At 36.9% G+C, this 22,523-nt stretch overlaps 1 protein-coding gene across 6 annotated transcripts in view; it reads right to left on the reverse strand.

Annotated features, from left to right (window-relative positions):
* Positions 1-22,034, reverse strand: part of TTC27 (tetratricopeptide repeat domain 27) — a 121,839-nt gene extending 99,805 nt beyond the window's left edge. For all 6 annotated transcript variants that reach the window (XM_085576891.1, XM_085576889.1, XM_085576890.1 and 3 more), the window contains exons 1-6: positions 21,819-22,034; positions 18,900-19,077; positions 13,422-13,551; positions 5,873-6,013; positions 3,066-3,168; positions 618-782 (exon numbers count right to left, since the gene is read on the reverse strand). In XM_085576891.1, coding sequence (XP_085433017.1) covers positions 618-782; positions 3,066-3,168; positions 5,873-6,013; positions 13,422-13,551; positions 18,900-19,077; positions 21,819-21,906 — 805 coding nt within the window. In that variant the 5' untranslated portion in view covers positions 21,907-22,034. The remainder of the gene's footprint in view (positions 1-617; positions 783-3,065; positions 3,169-5,872; positions 6,014-13,421; positions 13,552-18,899; positions 19,078-21,818) is intronic.
* Positions 22,035-22,523: the final 489 nt, after the last annotated feature.

The raw sequence follows: 22,523 nt of genomic DNA on the forward strand, positions 1-22,523 counted from the left end.
TAGATCTAGGCTAGTGGCACAAAAGGTGAAAGACTGCATCAAATCATCATGCAGATACCTTTATAAGTGTCTCCAAATAAACAAAACAAAAAATATTCATCATGACACCAGTAGATGCAACAGACATAGAATTTCACATGAGACACTAGAAAGAAGGCTTGTAATGCCCCAACTTCTCAAACAACCATTCAGAAATTATTTAACTTGAAATACCTCAGGTTTTCCTCAAAGCAGCACATGGTTCTACTACACAATTTTCTAGAATTTGACACACACAAGATGCAGAAATAAAAAGTTCTGATTTTTAATTTTTAGGTCTTTTTGAGAAGTAGACTGTGGGAACAGAAAGCCTCACTCTCTTTAATAAGGAGCTTGAGTAACTTATGACAGAATTATATGACACAGTCACTGAGATTTGCACAAAACTCAACTCCCTCCCTGCAGCCAAGCAATACTCCCTCTCTTCCAAGCAATACTAGGTAAGACCTACCTGTTAAACATCAAGCTTTTTCAAAGTACAGTTATTTATTCCTGTCACAAAAAAATCCCAACAAGCTGTAAGTTAGTTTGATCCAACCAATCATCCTCTTAGACTTTACAAGCAAAGTAAACCTTACCTGTAAGGTTAATCTGCAGTTTTGTTATGTCTTTAGCCATATTGAAACAGTATTTAGCTTTTTTATATTCATAGTAAAACAAAAACGTGTAGGCAGACTCAAGATGGAACTGAACTGCTAAGTGCCAGCTTTCACCATCTGTGAACAAATCTTCTGCTTCTGTGACTGCAAATTAAGAAACAGAGATGAGAATGCAGTTCAGGAGAATGATATTTTAAAAATACATTTAATATACCATGAGAGAAAGTCTGTTGCTCTTTACACCTTCACACATTTAAAAATTCACTGACAGTGTATAGAAGATGTGTGATTTAAAGCATTTTTCAAGTTATATATCTAAGGATTATTACCAGAAAAAAAGAAAAGTTCAATTTTTGCTTATATTCAACAGCAAAGCTGAACTGGGAAATATCACTTCTGCAGAAAATAAACAACTCTAATTGTATTGGGCCTTCTAAAGAACATAAGAACAAAATATTGAGCTAATACCCACCCCTTAAGTAGAAAGCTTCAAATTAAAGTTTCAACAGCAGATTGAGCATTGAATGGTACCTTAGGTTTCATAAGACATTTTTGGTTTGGTTGCTTTTTGTTTGTGTGTTGAGTTTTTGTTTAGTTGATTTTTAATAATTATTGACTTCCTGAGTGATAAAGATCATGTTCTCCATCTGAACTGGAGAAAGTACTTTTGTGAACAGATCTGAAGTCTTTAGGAAAGAAGACATGACGTTTTTTCATCCAGCATAAAAGCATTTGTATTGTATTTCTTATATATTCAAGTTCTACCAAAGTACAGTAAGTTACAAGACAATATTCCTGCAAATACAGACCATTAAGTTGAAAATTATTCATGCCACTTAGTCTTAAATGGAAGTGGGTTTTTGCTTCCTGCTTTATTTCTGCATTTTGTAAAAATATTTAGATAATAAGAATTCCAAAAAAGCTTACAGCATCACAATACTTAAAAAGAACTGGTTACCTGGTTATAGCACTGAGGCTCTGTTTCTCAATGGATGCTTAATTTTTCAAATAATCTTTATTAATGGTGTTAAAAAGTCTTGCTATAAAAAAGAGCATTATCAAAGATTTTTTAAAACATTTTCTCTGAATTTTTTGATTATTTTTAAATTTAGAGATTGGCAGTCAAATCTTGCATAAACAGATTTTACTGTTTAAATCTCCTAGGCAGGTTTTTTTTTTTGTTAGTACTTGTTAATCCTCAAAACCTTTCACTTAATACAGAAAGCTGCCAAGTCTGAATACAGTTTTTACACAGCTTTTTAAATTCACTAAATCAAAATTTGCATAGAAAAATCCTGCCTAGTAACAACTTTTTCAAAGATGAGATTTAAAAATTCTTTTTAAAAATCCACAAACTAGAAACTTAAAAATATTACTCCAAGCCTACAAAATACTGGGTATGCAGGTCCAAGTGGAAATCACACAAAAATGCAACTTTTGAATGGAGTGACACAATATAATTTCAAAGGGGAAAAAAAGTTAGGTTATTGTGTTTAATCGTGCATTACAACTAGATTTTCCACAGCTAGCAAGTTTCAATGAGCTGAATACAAGATTACTTGTGCTAAAGCCATAGGATGAACTCAAATGGCACACTGAGAAACAGTCTTCCCACTGCCTAAACCCCATTTACTCACAGTGCTTAAGCACAGTGGTTTAAGCACTTTGAGACTTCAAGGACCTTTGAGGAAAGTTTCACATCGTTACTAGTACTGATGTAGTATGTGGCACTGATGTCTCAAATTTATGACATCCTTCTGAAACCCCATACCATGTTTGGCACATGGCCAAAGCGATCGGAAACTGCACCAAGTCCCATTGGTTTTGCATAATAGCTGCTTCAGAATAGCAGGGAATCCTTGCAGCTGTCTTCTATTCAGGTGATGATACTGATCTAACACTTGAGAAAAACATAATTTCTCCTGAATTTGAAGGTCTTTTTCTCTAGTAAATAACACAGTTTTCTTGAGAACTTGATATAGACAAGCAAGTGGGTTATTCAAGCCCTACTCAAAGACAATAAAAGGTTTAAAAGTATTTATTCTATGGAATATTAAGGCACTTGTTTGAAATACCAGATGGCCTCACTGAGAAAATAAACAGACAGCAAAATCTACCAGAAAGAAACTCGCTAAATAATCAGGTGTGGTTTATATCATCTATAAGTGAGAACCATATCCAAAACTCTCAAAACTAGTCACTGTCAAAAAACCTTTGTCTACAATCACATTTTCATCTTTGAGGCTGAAAAACAGCATGTGCCTTACAAGTCCATGCCAACTTAAGTGAAATTCTGTTCCCCCTCCACTCATTGCAGTTACATGAGTGCCTGATAAGCATTTTAACAGTTATGACTATAAACTCCCCTCCCTATGATAACTTAAAAGAGATGCTGCAAGCCAATAAAACAAGTAAGTAGAAATATACCTTGTTTTATACAGGCCTGGGCAAGAGTAAAGAGCTCAGGTGATCTCTCCTCCAACAACTGTTGGTGAATATTTATACATCTTAGAGTCCACCAAGGTAAACTCTGAAAGAAAATATAGATACTTCAAGTTCATAACAATTATAGACCTTAAAGAAAACAAAAGAAAAAAAAGGAAAGTGGTTTTAAAATACAGATTTTGTCATCTATTCAATTCTAGTTTCTAAAAAATACAAACCTGTCTAAAATAACTGTTTTATTAAAAAAAAACCCCATAAACTAGCATAAAGAGGAACATATCCAAGCAGTTCAAAAGTGCTTCAAGGGTTTGATGGATTTTTCCCTCTATTAATTTATCTAACTGCTCTTTGAACCCTGCAAATCTTTAGTACCACCATCTGGTAAGAAATGCTGTAACAGCAAAAATAAGGAATAGATGTATGCATTTATTTTGGAGCAGCCACTTGCTACTTTGATTTCATAACTCCTAACTCTTGTATACAGAAAAGCACCCAAATAAAACCAAAAACCCAAATCCAGCTGTTTCCTAATTATCTTCTTTTGTGGTACTTAGATTATTTTAGTAGAAAGCCATGATCTCATTCTTCAGCAATCTTCCAGCCTGAAGAGTCCTAAACTATTTAGTTACTCTTTATACGGAAGCCCGTCAGTATTTCTGATAATTCACTATCATCCTTCTATACATTTTTTCCTGTTGTTTGACCTTTTTTTATTTCTTCAAGTGGCAGCATAAAGGAGCCTGAAAGAGGCAGAAGAGGAGCAGAATTGCTCTTGAGAATACATTACAACCACAATTGAAATTCCTAATGTCTGTATGTTGAACTTCAGAAGGGCAAAGATGTTACTGAACTAAGCAATCACTCTACAACAGGCAGAGTTGAACTACAGCCCAGGAAATACCTGAGTTTAGAAAGCTGTGTGCACAAAGCATAAATTCCCTACAGTCTCTTAACATCTTCTCTAGTTGCAACAGGAGAAAATGCATGGATAAATGAATTTTAATACCCTAGTCTCAAAATTATACTAAAGATTATAATCTGTGAATGTAAAGCACACCTCTACAGAGGCTCTAATGAGCTATTATTCTGGTGATGCAAGCACACCAATCATTTTCTATGAAAGATGTTTCATTGCTTCAGAAGCACCCATCTTCTGAACTTTTTATGCAGGTATGCCTCAGACTGACCTAAGAGTTGTGCAGTATTCAAGCGCAAACATCTAAGCTAATTACATGGAGCTGATTCTAATGTCCCTAGAAAGGAACTATCAAAAAGAGTAATAGCATCTATTTCCAAGAGCAATGAAAGACGACTTTTGATATCAAGCTATCAGAGTAAAGCACACAAACATGCTTTGTGAAAGAGGTCAGATCCCAACATTTCATCATTTATTTAGAAACCTAAAGGCAATTTAAGTAACAAGTTTCAAATTACTTGAGTTTAGCTTTATACAATGAAGTACTAATTTTCCCACACAACAGAGCATCCATTTTAATGATACAATGTCCTGAGACCTTATGCTTACCATTTAGAAATTATAGAATCAGTAAGAATATATTTTTAAAATTTCAGATAAGCCAGCTGGAGCTGAGTACAATATTTTATTGGCAATGTTTTTTGAGAGTCAAATTGAAAATTAGCAGATTATTTTAAGCATTTACTCTTACATGCAAAATAACATATAGGGCTTTATTAATGCTTTAGGTAATACATTTTGAAGCCTTTTACCCTGTTTTAAATTTATGTGCACTACAGTTAAAGCAGCAAAAGTATTGCGAGGCCACCTTTGAATAAAGCTGAAAAAGAAGGGCAAGCTTTAACTGTTACACCAACCCGTTGATTAAAGTATGTCCTATCAGCTGTTGCCTTTGAACTACTATTCAAATTTAATGTAGATAAAAATAATTGAATCTCAACCTTGTAGAATAAATTTCCCCATTTTGTCATTCTTAGAGGAGGCATCAGGGGAATTTTCTATACCAGGTAGATTTTCTGTTTCTCTGACTGACCCAGTTGCTGAAATTCAACAGCACTCATCTGTGAATAAGAAGGAAAACGATGGGAGAACTTGGCTTCCAGAAATGCAGTACAGCCAACATCTCCCACACAGTTTAATTCATCACTCATACAAAGACCCAGCTGGAAACGGATGTTGTCAGCCAAGCATAAAGACAGGCCATGTGGCATTTTGATCTCTAGCCAAATTCTGTTCAACTGGAATTCAATAACAAGAAGTTGCTGTTAAAAGTCCCCCACTTCCAGAGAGCCCTGCTACCAACCAGGCTGCTGCCAAACTACAAGAGAGCTACAGACCCTCTAAGAGGTGCTTCATCATGTCTGCTTGTTTTTAACACACATACACAACAGAGATTTAGAGTTAGAATTCATACAGTAATAGTTAACGGTATCCAAAAGCTTGTTAAAAAGGGTATAGGACATGTAAGCTGCATTATTGGTCATTCCCAGCTTACCCCCTGACTAATAATATCACGAAGTATGTGTCTGGATAAAGTTAGTTGTATTAAATTTTCTAATTTTTTCCAGCTAATGAAGACACCTTTCCTCTCTTTTGGAGAAGACAGTGAGTAAATAGCTTATCTTTAAGAAGAAGATATTTGTGATTAATTGCAATCACTTTGTCCTAATTGTTTCTTAGAGGGAAGAGCCTCAGAGCTACAGGAAAATAAATAGAAGTCAGAATAATTCAATGAGGTATGAAGAAAACAATGAGAGAACCAATTAAGGAGTAAGTAGCGGGTAGTCATAGTCATCAGTCACATACTTCTTACCTGGAGAGATGAGAGTTTGTGTCTTGAATTCACAAGGATTATCCTGGCTATAAGCAGCAAAATAGGATGAGAAGTCAAGGTATAGACTGATTCACCATCTAGAACCAGCATCTTCAGAATAGTTGCATGCAGCATTTTTGGCTAAAAGAAGGAAAAAAAAAAAAGACAAGTTTCAGGAAACTTAAGCTGATTAAAAAATAACATCATATAGAACAGGAAAAAAAACCTATTAAAGTATTTAGGGAAAAATGTCTCTCAGAACATAAAAAAACCCCAAAAAGCTAAACCAAAACAAAACCAAAAACTCTCTCTAGGAGTCTCAACCTTTTACCAAATCATGGTAAATTCTGCACTGTTTCTTGCTGTCCTGATACATGACATCAACATGATCTGCAGGACACTGATTTCCTCCCACCTGAAATGCACGTGTCATCCAGACAACTAATCCCAAACACATTCCAGTAATATAATCACTCCTGTGATCTAAGGAGAAATGTTTGGTAAATCCATGCCATTCACTTTGTAATCACCAAAACGTAACAATTTTATAATTAAATTAATCCTACAGCACTGAAACACACTAGATATTCCTGCAGTGTTGTCAGTATGTGTTATCATTTTCTTTTCCCAGAAGGAAGTTTCCTGTTGGAGTGGCATCAGAGCAGCAATATGAGAGCTCTTATTCCCTTTGTCTGATAAACCTCTCTCTGCTTTGGATGCATTCCTGTATGATGTTCTCTACAGTAACTCTTTCACTTAATGGCCCTAAGGTAGCTCTCCAGGGACTCTCTCAGTGGTGATTGGCATCCTACAGTCACCTATTCTACCCTCCCTTTTAATGCAATGAAAGCATTTAAGCAGTTTAAAGGCTCAGGGAGATGTCAATTTATCAGTCTATTCCTGCTTCTCATATGACAGATTTCCTTAATGAACAAAAAAGTAGGGCTTTACTTTTCAGTTGGTATAAAAGGGGCAGGAAAGGGGAATGGAAAGGAGAAAGCAGAACAGAAGGTTAAATGACTGCTTGCATTGAAGTCACTTGCCTGAGAAAGATTCTGAATCAATCTACACAACCAAGGTATAAGTTACTTGAATCATATTTCAGCTTTTTAAACTAAACATATAATGTAATTCCTGAGTTATTTCAAACCTTTTTCCAATACCTGTATCAACAGGTTATAGTGAAGACAAAAATTGTTAAGCTTTATGAATCTCCAACATGACTTTTTAGTAGCAGAGTAAACTTTAAGTTTCTTCTGTTAAGTTTATACTGATTTACTATGGGGTTTTTTTAGCTTGCATTAGCATTGAAAATACTTTTACTTTGTAGACAATGATTTGGGACAAAGGGGAATGAATTCCTGTATGGCATCACTGCAGTCATTTCAATCCCACTGTGGAAAATGATGATCACAACCACTTGAGAATAAAGGAAAGAAACTGCCAACTGGAAATATACCAGATCTGTTGCACCTCTGGCCATTCAGAAAGGAAAAACCTTATCAAGATCTGTAATTTTGAGAGGGGAAATTCATCGATCAATATTTCTAAAGATTAAATTTTTCAAACACACACACACACACATAGCGGGACACTCAATACAGTTTTCAGTTTAATGCAAACTTTTTTCCTATCTGCATGTTTTTGATTCTTTCTGCAATCAAAATTTACCGCACTTAAAATACCCAAGGGGTAAACAAAGGACATTAGTTATAAAACCTTTTTCAAAACAAGTCTTGCAACGCTAGAGTTATCTGGACTTGTTTAAGAACTGTAGTAATAAACTAATCTCAAATTCACATTTCAAGTCCTTTCACCACAAAAGTCAGTCCTGCTAATGTAAAACTGACAAAGAATGAGGGAGGAAGAAGGGAAAGTTGATGACATATTAATACCTTGAAAATAAGCTGACAATCCCAGAGCCAAAGAACTGCTATCTTCTATTTTAACAAATCCATGTCCTTTTTCATGAAACAAATCCCGTCCAGAAAAGCAGACATCCGTTACCTTTTGCTGAGAAAGTCTAAACAATATTCATTTTTCCAGCCTAGGCTCTAAGGCTGCATTATCCATGCCAATTCACTGCCCTGAGGTAGTCTTTAAGGTGAGAGAACAGCTATAAGTAAAAAGTAGATGTTTAAAGTGTTATGGCTCCAAGGACTGCAAAGTGAAGACTAGGAGTCCACCAAAACCTCTAAAACATTGGCTAAGAGCAAAAAGAAACTCTGAGCTTGTGTTCTTGCGCTTAAAAACCTAAATATATAATGTGTTGAACCTATCTTTTAGTTCCAAAATTTCATGTATCTCAAAATAGCCACAACCCAAGACTTGCTAATATAATGCTCCTTACCTAGCAAACCTGGGGGGTTTTTTTGAGTCTTTCTACTCTTCATCAAACTTGACATCACAAAGTATAATTATTTTATTCAGGACTAATGTTCTTAAAACACAGAAACATATACTAGATAATTACTTTATAACATATGGAGAGAAATCACTGGAGTAGTCATCCATCTTCTGCTGGACTTGCAAGTGGTTCTGTTTGACCATCAAAAATTAACACACAAAATAGACACAAATTAAGCTCAATTCAACTCTAGATCCATATTTTTTAATCTCTGAAGCACAGCTGTTTCTCTATTCAACTTCCAAACCGTAACTTAATGGCTACTTTTAAGTTACTACTACTAATGCCCTAAATCAAATGCAAGCTGGACAGTACTCCTGCATATTCCAATTTTCACAGTATTTCAAAAGTATTACCCAGCACAACTGGAGCCACCTGAGTAAAGCTAAAAATCAAAACAAACCTCCTGCCATTCACATTCAATAGCTCTAAAAATAGAGTGTAGGAGAATTCTACTTTAGGGAATTAATGTTCTTTTCTTGCTAATGATAGTGACTAGAAGCAAAGTGAGCATTCAACATGTTTTTACTTCTATATTGGGAACCACTGTGGCCTTTGTAACATTTCATCAGCTCTTTCTGTCTTGGGGATCCTTCCCCTATATATAAAAAGGCAAGTGCAGACATAAAGAAGTAGACAAAGCCAGGCTAAAGGCTCAGGAAGACTTGATTAAATAGAAGCAAAGATGGGATGTAGACAAACAAATTATCGGATCAGGAAGCTGCAGTATGTGGATATATAAGCCATATATACTGGACTTCTCATATTTTCAAAAATACAAAGACTACTGCACAACAATTTGTCATTTAGCAAAGCTAAGGTGATACCTTCCACATTAACAGAGATTACCTGCCAAACGTTTGGTCCTTGAAAATAGAATTCACTCTTTAGACTGGAAGGCAATGGAAATACTACTTTCATTCATAACTGCTTTTCTCTTCAACTGCTGAAAAGGAGGCAAGATTTACACAGGAGGCTGTCTCCAGTTTCACAAGCCAAATCACTAACGGGTAACCTATGGAAAGCTGAGGTCCAGACTAAAGATAATCATGGAGAGGTGCAAGGAAATCAGCCTGAGAGCACTACATGTCAAATAAATATTTTGGTTATGAAAGCTCTTGTTCATAAACCCTATGAGGGTGACTTTGCTCTGCTATTTAAGGGGGTATTTTTCAAGTGACTGCATTAAGATTCCCCCTTCTGATTTATATTCATACCAAGGGAATGCAGGGCAAGACTGTAGGCTACTTTAGCAGACTATCTTTGCTTACAAGACTCTGCCTCTGGATTTAGCCTTTATCATCCATCCTTACATTCCCCACAAGAGGGAGAAATCTGCATAATTTTCAAAGCCTATATCTTGCTGGTCAAGCACAGACGTTTTTCTTCCTAGCTAGTGCATGCTAATAGAAGCCAAGCATCCGGGCCTGAAAAAGGAATTCACAACAGATTGAATAAAACAAGACCAAGGAATCATACTGGATTTGAGACATAGTACATGGGTGTTTTTATATTAATTCTGAACATAGCTATAGATGCCAACAAAGTGTGGCACTATTTCAGTCTCTTCCAGCAAAAGAATCAAATAATGCATACAAGAAACAGTAATAAAAACACATGGAAAAAAATTACTCAAACGTATTGCAAAACTTATTCTTTGGGATCAACCCGGAAGCTACAAAAAGAAGAGCAGGAACTGTTGATAGACACAATTGGAGGACTCCTACCAGTTGTTTACATGCATTATAAATTAAGAGATTGAGATCTTCCAGATGGAGCTTCTCACTATTACCAGATATATTCTACTTGTGATATGAAATCAGACATCAAATAAAGCAGCAAGCAGCTTGTCCTCTCAATGTTCTTAATCATCAGTGGTCTTCATTAGTACTACTACACATTCTTTTCCATTTCATCCACTAAAAATAGTAATCTCAACTCTATGAGGTAATACACAGAAGCTCTGAAACCTAAGGCAGAATAAATATGCTCCAACTTCAACAGTTTTGTATCTTTTATTCCCTTACATGCAGAGACAGTGACAACTCTTTTAAGACACAAGGAGCCTATTACTGTAACCCACTTATTTTAAGCACTGAGCTCACTAATAATGCTTTAGTCTAGCCCCAACAGGCTCAAAACAAGAACTGCTAATCCATTTTAACTAGAATTCAGTACTTTTTAATCTTCCTTTACCACATTGAATCATTAAAAAAATGCAGCATTAGTATCAGCCAGACTATTAAGTGGTGCAGTAAAGTCTCACAGTTACTTTAGAAAACCAAAATACATCTAATAAATAAAATGCTACTTTTGTGTGGACTCTGAAAATCACAAGTGAGTTCTGCAGGACATAAAATAAAATCTTAATAGAGTACAGGAATGTAACCATAATTTAGAGAGAAGGCTGGACTGAATTTGAAGAAAGGGAAATAATAGACACATACTCATTAATATTGTCCATTGAAGGCATCCAAGAAGCCCTTACTAGCAAGTCCTCTTAAAGAGGCTATTTTATTTATTCTTCAGTAAAATTAATTACAGTCTCATTCAACCTTACTGTGGTCCTAAGAAAAGAAGTTATCTGGGAGCAAAAATGAAGCTATGTCACTAATCCAGAGGTGAAACTTTCCAAGGATAGAAACAGCAGCAGTTATATACCCTGGAAATAAAGACTAATCCAATAAAGTGCTCTGAAAATAACAGTAACAGTTTTTAAAATATTCCTGAAATAAATGAGACATTGTAAAGCTGAAATTGGGTGACATTACTTAGAGCAGACTAAAAGAAACACAAAGACAATTTTTTAACCTTGATGTGGGAAAAAAATCATTTTAGTTTGAAAACCTGGGAAATGGATGATCTGGTTAAAAAGGGATTGTATCAGTCTTGATGACAGAATATGGAAGGTTACAACAGACAGAGAAAGTTATGAGTTCCATCTTTAACCCACGTTTGTTGAATATCTGCATATACATGAGAGGAAAGCTGGATTAAAGGAAACACAAAAATGTCACTATTGAGATGTTCATTTTCACAGAGTGTTCATATACTAAGAATACTTGGAATGAAAACTACATGAAGATAATTCAAAATATAATTCAAAACCTTTTTAATTAGGACTTTTAATAAAGAAGAGAACTGGATATTATATTTTAGCATGTGTGTGCGTAGTTCTCTTGGAAAAAAAAACATTAACATGTTAGAAGACAATACAGATACCAGTAATAAAGGTAAACATCTGCCTGAATGCATAAATAGCTAAACCTTGAAGCAATATGGAAGACTGATGGAGCCCTCATTAAAAATAAAGTCTCTTCTCCTTTATAATCTCTTGCCAGTTTAATTTCTGCAATACCACCCCTGCACAAGCAAATGCATTTCAAAGCATCACATTCCCAGCCACTGCAGAAATATAACAGAAACCAAACAGGAGATCATTTATTTCCTTAATCAACAGGGAATTAGTATCTCATTCTTCCAGACATTAAATGAAATTGCCTGGAAAACAGAAGGATTTGGGGTGACCTGATTCTGGTCTTCCAGTACCTGAAGGGGGCCTACAAGAAAGGGGGACCAGGCTGGATGGAACTGGTCTAGTGGAAGGTGTCCCTGTCCATTGCCAGGGGCTTGGAACTGGATGGTCTTTAAAGCCCCGTCCAAACCAAAACATTTTATGATTCTAAGAAATGGTTAATAGAAATTATGAAGACTGTATTTTCTAGGTCTCTGAATTCTGTCAGATGCAATCCTATGAGCATCATCTTGGGCTACAGACTGCATTAGACTGCAACCTATGCATACACACTAACATAGAATATAGAGTTATCCAGTAAACAGAACCAAAATCTGTAAGAATATTTCAATATTATAACATTAAACATTATTAACAAATTATAAAGAGAAACAATTAAATTAGATTTTATTATTTTTACTACATATAAAGGCAAAAGGAAATACTTTTCCCTTCAGAGGTAGCACACTTCAAAATTTTTGCTCAATTCACATCCTAAAAGGTTTAGAACACTTGGTTTCCACTGCTACCGATTTAGTCATCAGAAGATGAGATTTGAATTTCAAGTATCAAAAATCATGCAAAAAATAAGCCTATCTATACATACTGTGCCAGCCCTAAAGCATCTGTTTTAAAAACCAGGAGCAATACTGTATCTGAACAGTTCTTTAGAAATACAATCTTGCAAATGAACCTAAGTGCAAGACTTTATGAATTATGGAAAACAAGCCACAGTAAGTCAGCAGAGCCAACAGTTTACGTGAAACTTTTCATATACTCCAACTTCCTCTCATTTCACAGTTTACAGTACTTACATTGCTCATGGTCCATACCCTATTCTTACCGAAATTCTAAATTCAAACTTGATTTTGCATTAACAGAGACTACTGATACGTTCTTCACTGACACACTGCAATAGTCAGTATTCTGAAGCTTTAACCCCAAGAGAAAAATCAAGAAGCTGTGCTAAAGCCCCATGTGAGGAGAGTCTGAACTGTGGTATAGCCATGATGAACAACACACACACTCCACTAAAAGAAGACAAGGTGTTGATTAGTAATCTAGATAAAATGATGACAAAATAAATAAAACTGATAGTTTCATCTCCTACATTCCCTTCTGCTTCCAAAAGCTCTATATAAATTAGCATTTCTCAACTCACTTGGCATTCAGGAGCCTAACAGGATACTGAGCATCTAAATCTACTGTTACCATCTGCCAAATACTCTGCTATTTGCAAGATATGCAACTTCTACCTTCCCTTAAGGAGGGGAAATTTAAAAGCCATTTATAAACATTTTTCTTCGATCCAGCTGTGTCCCAAAATAAACACATAAATAAATTTATTTATTGCAAATGCCTTTTAAGTAAATGCCTATATTAAAGGTATCTTCTCCATCCAAACTCAACATTTCCAGCAGGAAATATCTTATGTAGAGAAACAGTAACTATTTCTAGGACACTGCTGATATAAGTGAAGATGCTGCAATAGCAGCTAGTAGCATTGATGATTATGGAAACTCATTCTAGCACCCCACCTTGCAGATGTGCCTTCACTGACACAGTGTTAAGGTTACTTGTGAAAAGCAGTGACAATAAAAGGACAGCTTATTAAAATCCAAACCAACCTCACAGAATTTCTGTAACAATGCAGCTGGCAAAAGATCCTGAAGCTTTAACTGAACAGGAGGCCCAGTCCAATTGCTTTGAACGAAGAGCTGCAAGCTCCCCACACCAAGCAGAAATATCAGCCTCTGCCTGCAATATAGATAAGAACAGCAATTAGCAACATATTACATGTTCACTTAAGAGCTGATTAAATTTTGTGCTAGCTCAAAACCCTCAGCTTAAAAAAAAAAAAATCACCCTCCTGTGAGGATGGTACAATGAATGGAATATTCAAGAATGCACAGAGGAAACTCAAAGTCCTCCAAACGTGTTTGTTTATAAAGGTTGCAACTAATGCCAAACATCTTAGAGGTGGAGTTTATATATTTCACAATTTAACGCTGTACACAACTATAAGAGATCAGAAGACTTGCAAAGGATGCAAATAATCCAGTATTAGCACATTGCATGGTTGTTATAGTTTCTTATGATACATCTAAGAATATCTACATCAACACTTTCACAGAAAATATACTGCAATAGTCTATGTTCCAAAAGAGGAAGTTTATTTTTCTTTTGACATAACTGTTTATTTTCACTCCTTCTAATAAAAAAATTAAATTAAATCAAAAATTCAGAATACTCCCTCCAAGGTCATTCAGATACTCTGGAAATAAATAATATATTATTTGCCATGGCCTTTGTTTTAAATAATAGTAATTTATTGAAAGATGAAATTAAAAGACTTTGTTTTCTTTGCCATACCAACTAGGTATGGCAAAAATTTCTTTATCTACAAGACTAAGCTCATTTTACATTACTATAACTTCTTTAGCAAATAATCTATGTCATCTGCAGAAGGCAGGGCACAATCTGTCAGAATGTAATAGTTTAACAGGTGTAGAATTTTAAGATTTATATACAAACTTCTTGTTTGTTTTATGATACCTTAATGGCTCAGAACCTTATTGACAAAGGCCCTAACACATAGAAAATGGGCCTAACTACAAAAAGTTAGCATTTTAACTGTGCAGGTTTGATATAAACACTGGAATGTTAAGGAGCATAACTGAAACAGAAAAACACAGTCCTCTCTTTTTGTATCAGAAAACAGAAACTTAGAGATGTAAGAGCCCTCCAATTGAAACAAAAAAATAAAGTGTTGTACAACCCCCTAAAAACCAAAGCAAAATAGAAAACCTGCACACAAACAAGCAGCTGGTGGGCAAGAATGCAACAAAAGATGCAGAACAATAGGAAAAAGGGGTGGGGAACATTTAATTGAAAATTAAAAAAAAAAAACAACAAAAAACCATAACCATCTTTTAGGGGAGTTAGAGAACAAGGACTGGCATAATGAGCTCTTGTTGAACAAGACAAGGTAACACTTACTGGCTGTCATTATTCAGCCAGTAACTATCTGCTACGAAATACGAATATATGAATACATAACCAAGATCACCATTAAACTTCCAAATAACTCAAGAACACAAAGCACTAACAATTATTGTATACTAAATTATTACCACTACACATGAAATATCTACATAGGTATAAATTTCCTAATTTTTCTCCCATGAGAAATTATACTTCAAAGTTTCTGAAAGGTAACACAGAAGAATCAACCATCCCTGAACTGTAATTCTATTGAATCATATTATTATATGGTCTTTTGAAGATAATTTTCATTATTTTATAATTTATACTGTAAATTATTAGTAACTATTTATTTATCTATTTTAACATTACTGATATTTATCTGGAAAGCAAACTTGCTTGAAGAGAGACAGTTTTATTCATGCAGAATGCCTCTGGAACAACTGATAAAAAAATCTATTACTTTGGCTGGGATACTGTTTTTCCATTGTTTGTCATCACTGATTTTTTTTTTTCACATTTTCAGATTCATAACCAACTCCTAGTCTCCTTATCACTCACTCTGTATCAGACAACCAATTTCAAGCTGTAATCCCTGTAAATGCTGATCTCCATTGCCTATCCCCTATTTTTTTCCAAGAAAATGCATTCTGTCTCCCTGACTGCCCTTCAATTTACAATGCAGACCTGTAGATGCTCACCTCCAAAAGGCTGCCTGAAAAGCAATACAGAGACTGCTGCGAATGTCCCCCTTGCTATGGTGATCTACATAATTTATTTTGCATTTATCCTTAGATATATGTCTGTATACATTCACCTCATTTTTCCTTTCTCTGTGTGAATGGGTGTTTTGCTGCCTTTTTTTAAACACTGTTTACACCAAGTCTAATCGTTCTTCATGATGCAGAATCACATGCTTAATATCCATATTGCTGTATCAAATGCTCCTCAAAAATAATGAACAGAGCAATTGTATTTTAAAAAAATGATGTGCATATAATGCTAGAATTTACAAACAAAATAAAATAAAAAATATTCAATATTCAGGTTCTGCTTAAGAAGTTACAAGTTTCTGTTCTTTTTAGCAATACCAGAAATTGCACAAGAGTAGCCAAAACTATTCAGTGTCTAATTTTGCTATTTTGTTAATTCATGTACATCAAAGCAAGCTGCAGAAACAGCAAAAATTTCTTCATTTTCAGTTTTTATTACAAACAGCACACCAGTTAACCAACCATCAGATGTTCCATGAGAATACCATTCAGTGTTCAGTTTGGGAAATCATAACAAGCTTTATTGTATGAACTTCTTCCACCAAGTTTGGTATTCATTTATGTGTTGAATAAGGTAGAAGTAGTAAATACACACTCAAAAAAAACAGTGTCAGAGCTCATTTCCTTGTTCCTTTAGATTTTGGAACCTGCACACTATTTCCTTCCAGTCTTTTGAACAAAATGTACATCAGGCAAAGAATACACCTTCTTATGGAGCTCAGGAAGGAAAAAAAAAAAAAAAAAAAAAAAAAAAAGGCATTCCCTCTCTGCATGGTTAACACATATCCTATTGCTCCAGCCTCCAAATTTTGCTGATTAAAATAAAGCCAAAAGTTACATTTTCCATAGAAAATCACTTTTAAGCATTCAAGTAAGCAACGATAGCAGGAAAAGAGTAAAACAAAAAATATCCTATTCAACACATTTATTATAAGGAATGCTTAATTTTTAGGACATAAAGGCTTAAAGTGCCATAGTGAAAATGTGTCTGGGACAGGGGAAAGAAGACAATCAGTTAAAAGGATAGAAAAGTTGCACCAATTTTTAAAATGCCATTAAATCATTTTTGTTACAGAACCACGGATTTGAAAGTGGAAAAAGTTACAGAGTACTTGTCCAAAGAAATTACCATCTAGATCCAAATTTTGAGCTGTTTTGCCCTCAAGCTGCTCAGTTTTAGCTTCAGAAAAAGAACTCCTTAAGAGTTCTTTTAAAATATTACAAAACCATACTTTAAATTGTTTGTATTGCACAAAAAAGAATAAGACTCACATTATCCAACTTTCTCTTCCCAATTGAATTCAACTCCTGTGTTTTTAAATATCCAGAATTATAACTTTCAGTTCAAGAAAAAAAAATTATTTTTACTTATCCCATCTACAGAAAGTCACAAGAAAATCAGTGTCTTATTGAATTTTCTGGGCTAGAACTTAAGAAGTTTGCTGCACTCCCTTTGAATAACTCAGTGGAAAAAGAAAACAACATTTTAGGCATTAAAAAATATAGAACCCCCCAGTTTTATCATAAGCAATGGAAAGCCTGGATGCAAAGGTTACATAGGTTCCTCCCATAAGGCCTTCACAGGACATAGGGTCGGCAGGTAGGAAAAATAATTATGTGACACATTTTAACCCAGAAAGTCATTGTAGACCAAGATAGTACTGGTCAAAGTGCTGTGCAGCACCTACCTAAAACAGGAAATTATCTGTCTTTCAGACAAGAAACTTCAGTAGAAGTTTTTGTATAGGAGAAAGCCACAACTAACATCCTTCATCCCCAAAACTTCTTAAATTATTGCTAATGGAGCTTGAAAAACTCACTTGGATGCTACCAACAAAACTGTTTCTGGCAGATACTGATAGGTTTTGAAGACCCTTTGCCTACAATTTGAATAAAACTTCAGGCTATAATTTTGAGCAGAAAATCCTCTCTCTGCTTCTGAAATGCTCAATACTGGAGATCTGCCTCCATATATTCTGGTAAGGGGGCTTCTAATACAGCCCAGAGCTGCAGAGCAAAAAAGAAAAACTACAAAGACCATAGAGCTGGAGCGTGAGCAGCCAAGGAACAAATTCCTTTGTTGTCTGCATTAGGAGAGCACTATAACAGGATACATATAAAGTTCCACTGGTATAGATTGCCATTCCATTCAAGAAACTTAATGGCTTAAAAAGACAGCAACACATATTTGAAGCAATAATTAAGATCAGGACTGAGTCTGTTTCAAGTCCTGAATGATTTTTATTTCCTTGTCACATTATTCAAACTACCGCAAGGTGATAGAATCTAGAAATATTGAAAAATTTATCCAGCTAATATTTAACAGTAACAGCACAGTAAAGTAAGGGGAAAAAAACAAGAAACACCTAGCAAAAAACATGCATGGGAAAAACCTCTGAATGCTAACTCAGAACACAGGAGTGCATTGTATTGTGCACCACATCAGAAGACAAGTTTTTGACACACTATGATCATGAACAAATCTCAGCTCAGTTTTTCCAACATGCCAACTAATTTTTTTTCCCTGATATTTTAGTAAAAACTCTTAGGTTCATGCGAGTCATACCAAAACACACGTATTTGGACTCTGCCAACACTAACAGGTAACAACTACCTTCCTCTTTTAGTTTTTAATCTTTATCTTCTCTTATCTTTTGGTGAAACTTTTTTACCTTTTAAAATACCAATATATATACACACAAAACTCACATAGCTTTCTGCTTCTACTATGCCTAGCATGTCAGATTTCAGCCTGTTCATAATTTAACACAGCAAACTGTCAACAGTAAATTCATACTCCTTAACAGCAACAATCAGCACATACAGTACAATTAAGAGAGACTCTATCAGAGGAGGTCTTGGGAAGAAAATAATTAATTGATGAACAGCACCCATGAGTAACACTGTACGCCTTTTTACATTAGAAGAGCAGAACAACCTCATTATAGGTTAGACTTAGAAATACAGCCATTGCTTGGACAGTAACATTACACAGTACTTCAAGCAGCCACATAAATGTAATACAACATTTCAGAGAGAAAATTGCTAATTGTTTGATGATATATGGCCAAATGAATTTACATGTGTGACTTTATACCAGAGCTTTCTGAGGTAAAGCTAATGTCTTCAACAAACCCCTGTATCACAACATCATTGTTTCTTTCACTGGACAGTAACAAAGAGATGCACAAGGGAGCAAGGGAAATAACACAAGAAATTTGTTTTCTGCTTTCCTATCAGTACAAAGATTTTGAAGGCCCTATAAAAATTCTACATTTTTTAAATGCCTTTTGTAAAAACCAAACATAGCCTCTATTAAACTTGCATATAACAAATAACAATTTCCACCTTTCCACGCTATCAACCTCTGCAGAACAATCCAGGTATGCTAGAATCTGTTTCTCCAAGTAAGTGTCCATGTTCTCCTCTGTCACAGAAGATGCACTGAAAACATTCTGAATGGCTGAATGTGAAAATATTGCCTCATATTTCCCATCAAGCATCAATTGCAACAATGATCCACTTTCTGGAAGAGAAAAAGAAAACAAGACTGAAATCAGTGTCAACTTCCAAACAATTTTGTCTTTCAAGACCTATTAAACCTATTCAGGTGAAAATATATACCACTCCCCTTCTAAAGAATATATTTTCATTTACACTGCAGTGAAAGTGCAGTTGCACTGAAACACAAGAGCATCACTAGCAGGTGTCACTTAATTCAAAATAATTTGTATTAAAGTTACAGTGAAACACAATCGACCAGATGAATGTAAAACAAAAACTTGCACTGAAATTTCAGGAAAAATAAATGGATGGCCTTTTAAAACACTTCAGTTATAACAGCAGGATGTTCTTCCTTCAAAACATTTTAAATGAACAGTAAAGTCCTATAGATAAGACAGTAATTTCACAGACCAGAGAATCTACTTAGGGGAAATGTAACAAAAAATGATTCAATATTTGCAGAATTCAGTGTTATATACAACTTCAGAAACTGCTCAGTCCTTCATTTACATGCTTAGAATACCCACACACAATGGGCAATGAGATTTTATCTTTACAAAAGAATTACTTCCTATTTTAACTCTACTACCTCAATGAAAAGCTTGCACATGGAGCAAATTCTTAAGGGTAATTACTAAGGTGGATTTAGACCCATGACTATTTCTTAAGCCTGATTTCAAGACGAAGTGAAGCCAAGAAATGCTATATATTTCTAAGAAGCTTCAGACCCATCAAGTTCTTGATGCAGGTTACAACTATATTCACAGAAGCTATCTTCAGATATGCTACTGTGCAATCAATACAGCAGTTGTTGGAAAAATCTGGCCATGTTAAAACCTGCTGTTCTTGAGCAAAACCATTATCTCCCTATCCTGCAGCTGTGGCTACAACTCATGCAAACACACTAACTGGTTTCTGACCAGATGATACAGGTGTTGGTGATGGTGCAGCTGAGGTAATGCAGAGGTCTACACAAGCTAAGCGCCTCACTATCAATCTGTGATTCCAGCTGGGGATTGCAGCTCCCTGCACTCAGTAGCTGCACTAAAATCAGCAGCCAAGGTAATCAATTTAACACTGTCACCACTGTGGATCCACACAAGCAGCAGCTGTGCAAAGAACTGATATGAATACCAACCCCAAAGTCATCCAGCTAAACAAGTATTTAAATTTTAGACATACAGGAACACAGACAGCAGAACCACCTTCAATAACAGCAATGGATGACTCTGTAGGAATGGGTGACAGAGACTCATTCATTCTAAAATCTCTGCACCACGCTGTTGACCAAAGTTTACTTCTGTTCTCCACAATGAGCTATTGAATGGTATAAGAGATAACATGTGCTGTGCATTATTTAAAAAACACTTTAAGCTATACCTAGAAGGACATATATAAAAGTACACCAGTGGTTCAGCAGAGCTGTTGACATCACACCCTCACAGAGAATAGAAATAACAAGAGACTTTTCCAATCTATTCTTTGGAGAGACTTTCTCTCACCAAATGACAACTTCTTTGTATTGGGTTATAGTTGCCAGACAGGGACTGCTGTAGTTTGTAGAATAACTATGGGCTGTGAGGACATGTGATGATGAATGAGGAATATTGAGGTTCTTCTCTTTCCAGTAACATAACTGTAAGCACATAAAATCTGTTTTTGATTATGTGTGTAGCTTTTTATAGGACACTATATAAATTCAAGGTCACAGCTTTTAAATTTATATTCAGGATCATCAATAGGAAGGGCCCATGTAAATGATGACTAAGAATCATCACAAAACCCACTATTTTCTATTTCTATTGCAAAATGCCTTTCTTCAAGTTTTCCCCACATTTTATAGCAGCACACTACTGAAAGCACCTCAAAACAAACCAAAGCTAACAAACAATATGGCAAAAAAAAAAGCAATCAGAAAAACTCTATGTGGTAAAGATCATGCCCAACCCTTGCTGAAAAGACAGATGTGACAGATATCAGTCACATCAGCTGCCATTCCTGGACAGTACAATGATTAAGGCCAAACGAAAAGTCACATACCGAAATAAGACCTGGTTAGCTCTGTATGGCTCTTTTCCAAAAATCTGTAAGTTAGGTAGGGATAAATGAGATTTTCAATATACTACATACAATACGGCACATGACTTGAAACATGTCAAAAACTAGTCTGCTTGAAACATGGAAGTACCTTTACATGACAAAAGTTACATTTTAAGAGCTGCTGAGCTCCCCTGCAAGAAAACTGGGTCTAACCAAGTGCCCTCAAGAGACTATTTTCCATTTATCCCTCAAGCAACAGTGACCGAGTAACTGATAAATATAGAAAAGGCAGCTCGTGCCAGACTCTTCCTTCCCACGTTTTAGCGCGTTCCGCCCCACTGCCAAGTTCCAGCAGGCAGGCAGCCTTTCACTCGAGAGGCAGCCGGAGGGAGCCCCGTGCTTAAAGGCCTCCCGAGTGCAAGATCAGGCGGCCGGCGCGGCGTCCGCCATACCGGCACCGACAGCGGCCGAGGGAACCCTGCGGGGGCCCCGCCGCTGCGGCCGCCTCAGCCCTGCCGGCAGCGCCGCTCCCGCTCCTCCAGCCTGAGCAGCCCGCGCGGGCAGGAGGCCCCGGGAGCTCGGCGAGGATCTGACAGGGCGCCGGAGGTGAAAACACCCGCGGGAGCAGGGAGCCGCCAGCCGCGGCCCCGGTCCAGTCCGGTGGCTCCGGACACGCACAAGAAGCGGACACCTTCCCCGCGCCGGGCCGGGAGCTCCCCTCACCTGCGGCCGTAACTTCGCCCTGCTTCCACTCCAGGGACTGGGCGGCGCTGAGGAAGCCCCTGAGCAGGGCGTGCTCCAGGGCCAGCATAGCCCCGCCGCCCGGGCCCGCCACCGCCGCGCTCGCTCCCACAGAGGCTCGCGTGCCGCCCGCTACAGCCCTCAGCCCATGCGCGGCCAGCGGCCGCAGGGAGCCGCCATGACAGCGGCGCGGGGCACGCCGGGAGGGCGCGCGGGCCCCAGCCCACCGCTGAGGGCGGCGCTGACCCGGGAACAGACCGTGAGGGAGCGGGGCGGGGCGGGGCGCGAGCACTGCCTGGGCGGTGCCCTGGGGAGAATCGCCAGAGGGGCCAGGTTGGAAGGGAACGCGGTGGGTCAGCTGGTCCAACCTCTGTTGTCCAGCCTCCCTGCTCCAGCAGGGTCATCCCAGAGCACATGGCACAGGAATACATCCAGATGGTTCTGGAATACCTCCAGTGGGGGAGACTCCACAGCTTCTCTGGGGAATTTGTTCCAGTGCTCAATCAGACCCAGAGTAAAGAAGTTCTTCCTTACATTGAGCTGGAACTTCCTGTGTTTCTGCCCATTGTCTCCTGTCCCATTGCTTGACCCCACTGAGCAGAGCTTGGCTCCATCCTCTTGACACCCTCCCTGTCACTGTCGAGGCAGGACGGGAATGAGAAGACTGACTCAGAAGGCTGCTGAGAG

The sequence above is a fragment of the Lonchura striata genome, chromosome 3, assembly GCF_050655825.1.
Source record: "Lonchura striata isolate lonStrDom1 chromosome 3, ASM5065582v1, whole genome shotgun sequence".
Taxonomy (NCBI): Eukaryota; Metazoa; Chordata; class Aves; order Passeriformes; family Estrildidae; genus Lonchura; species Lonchura striata.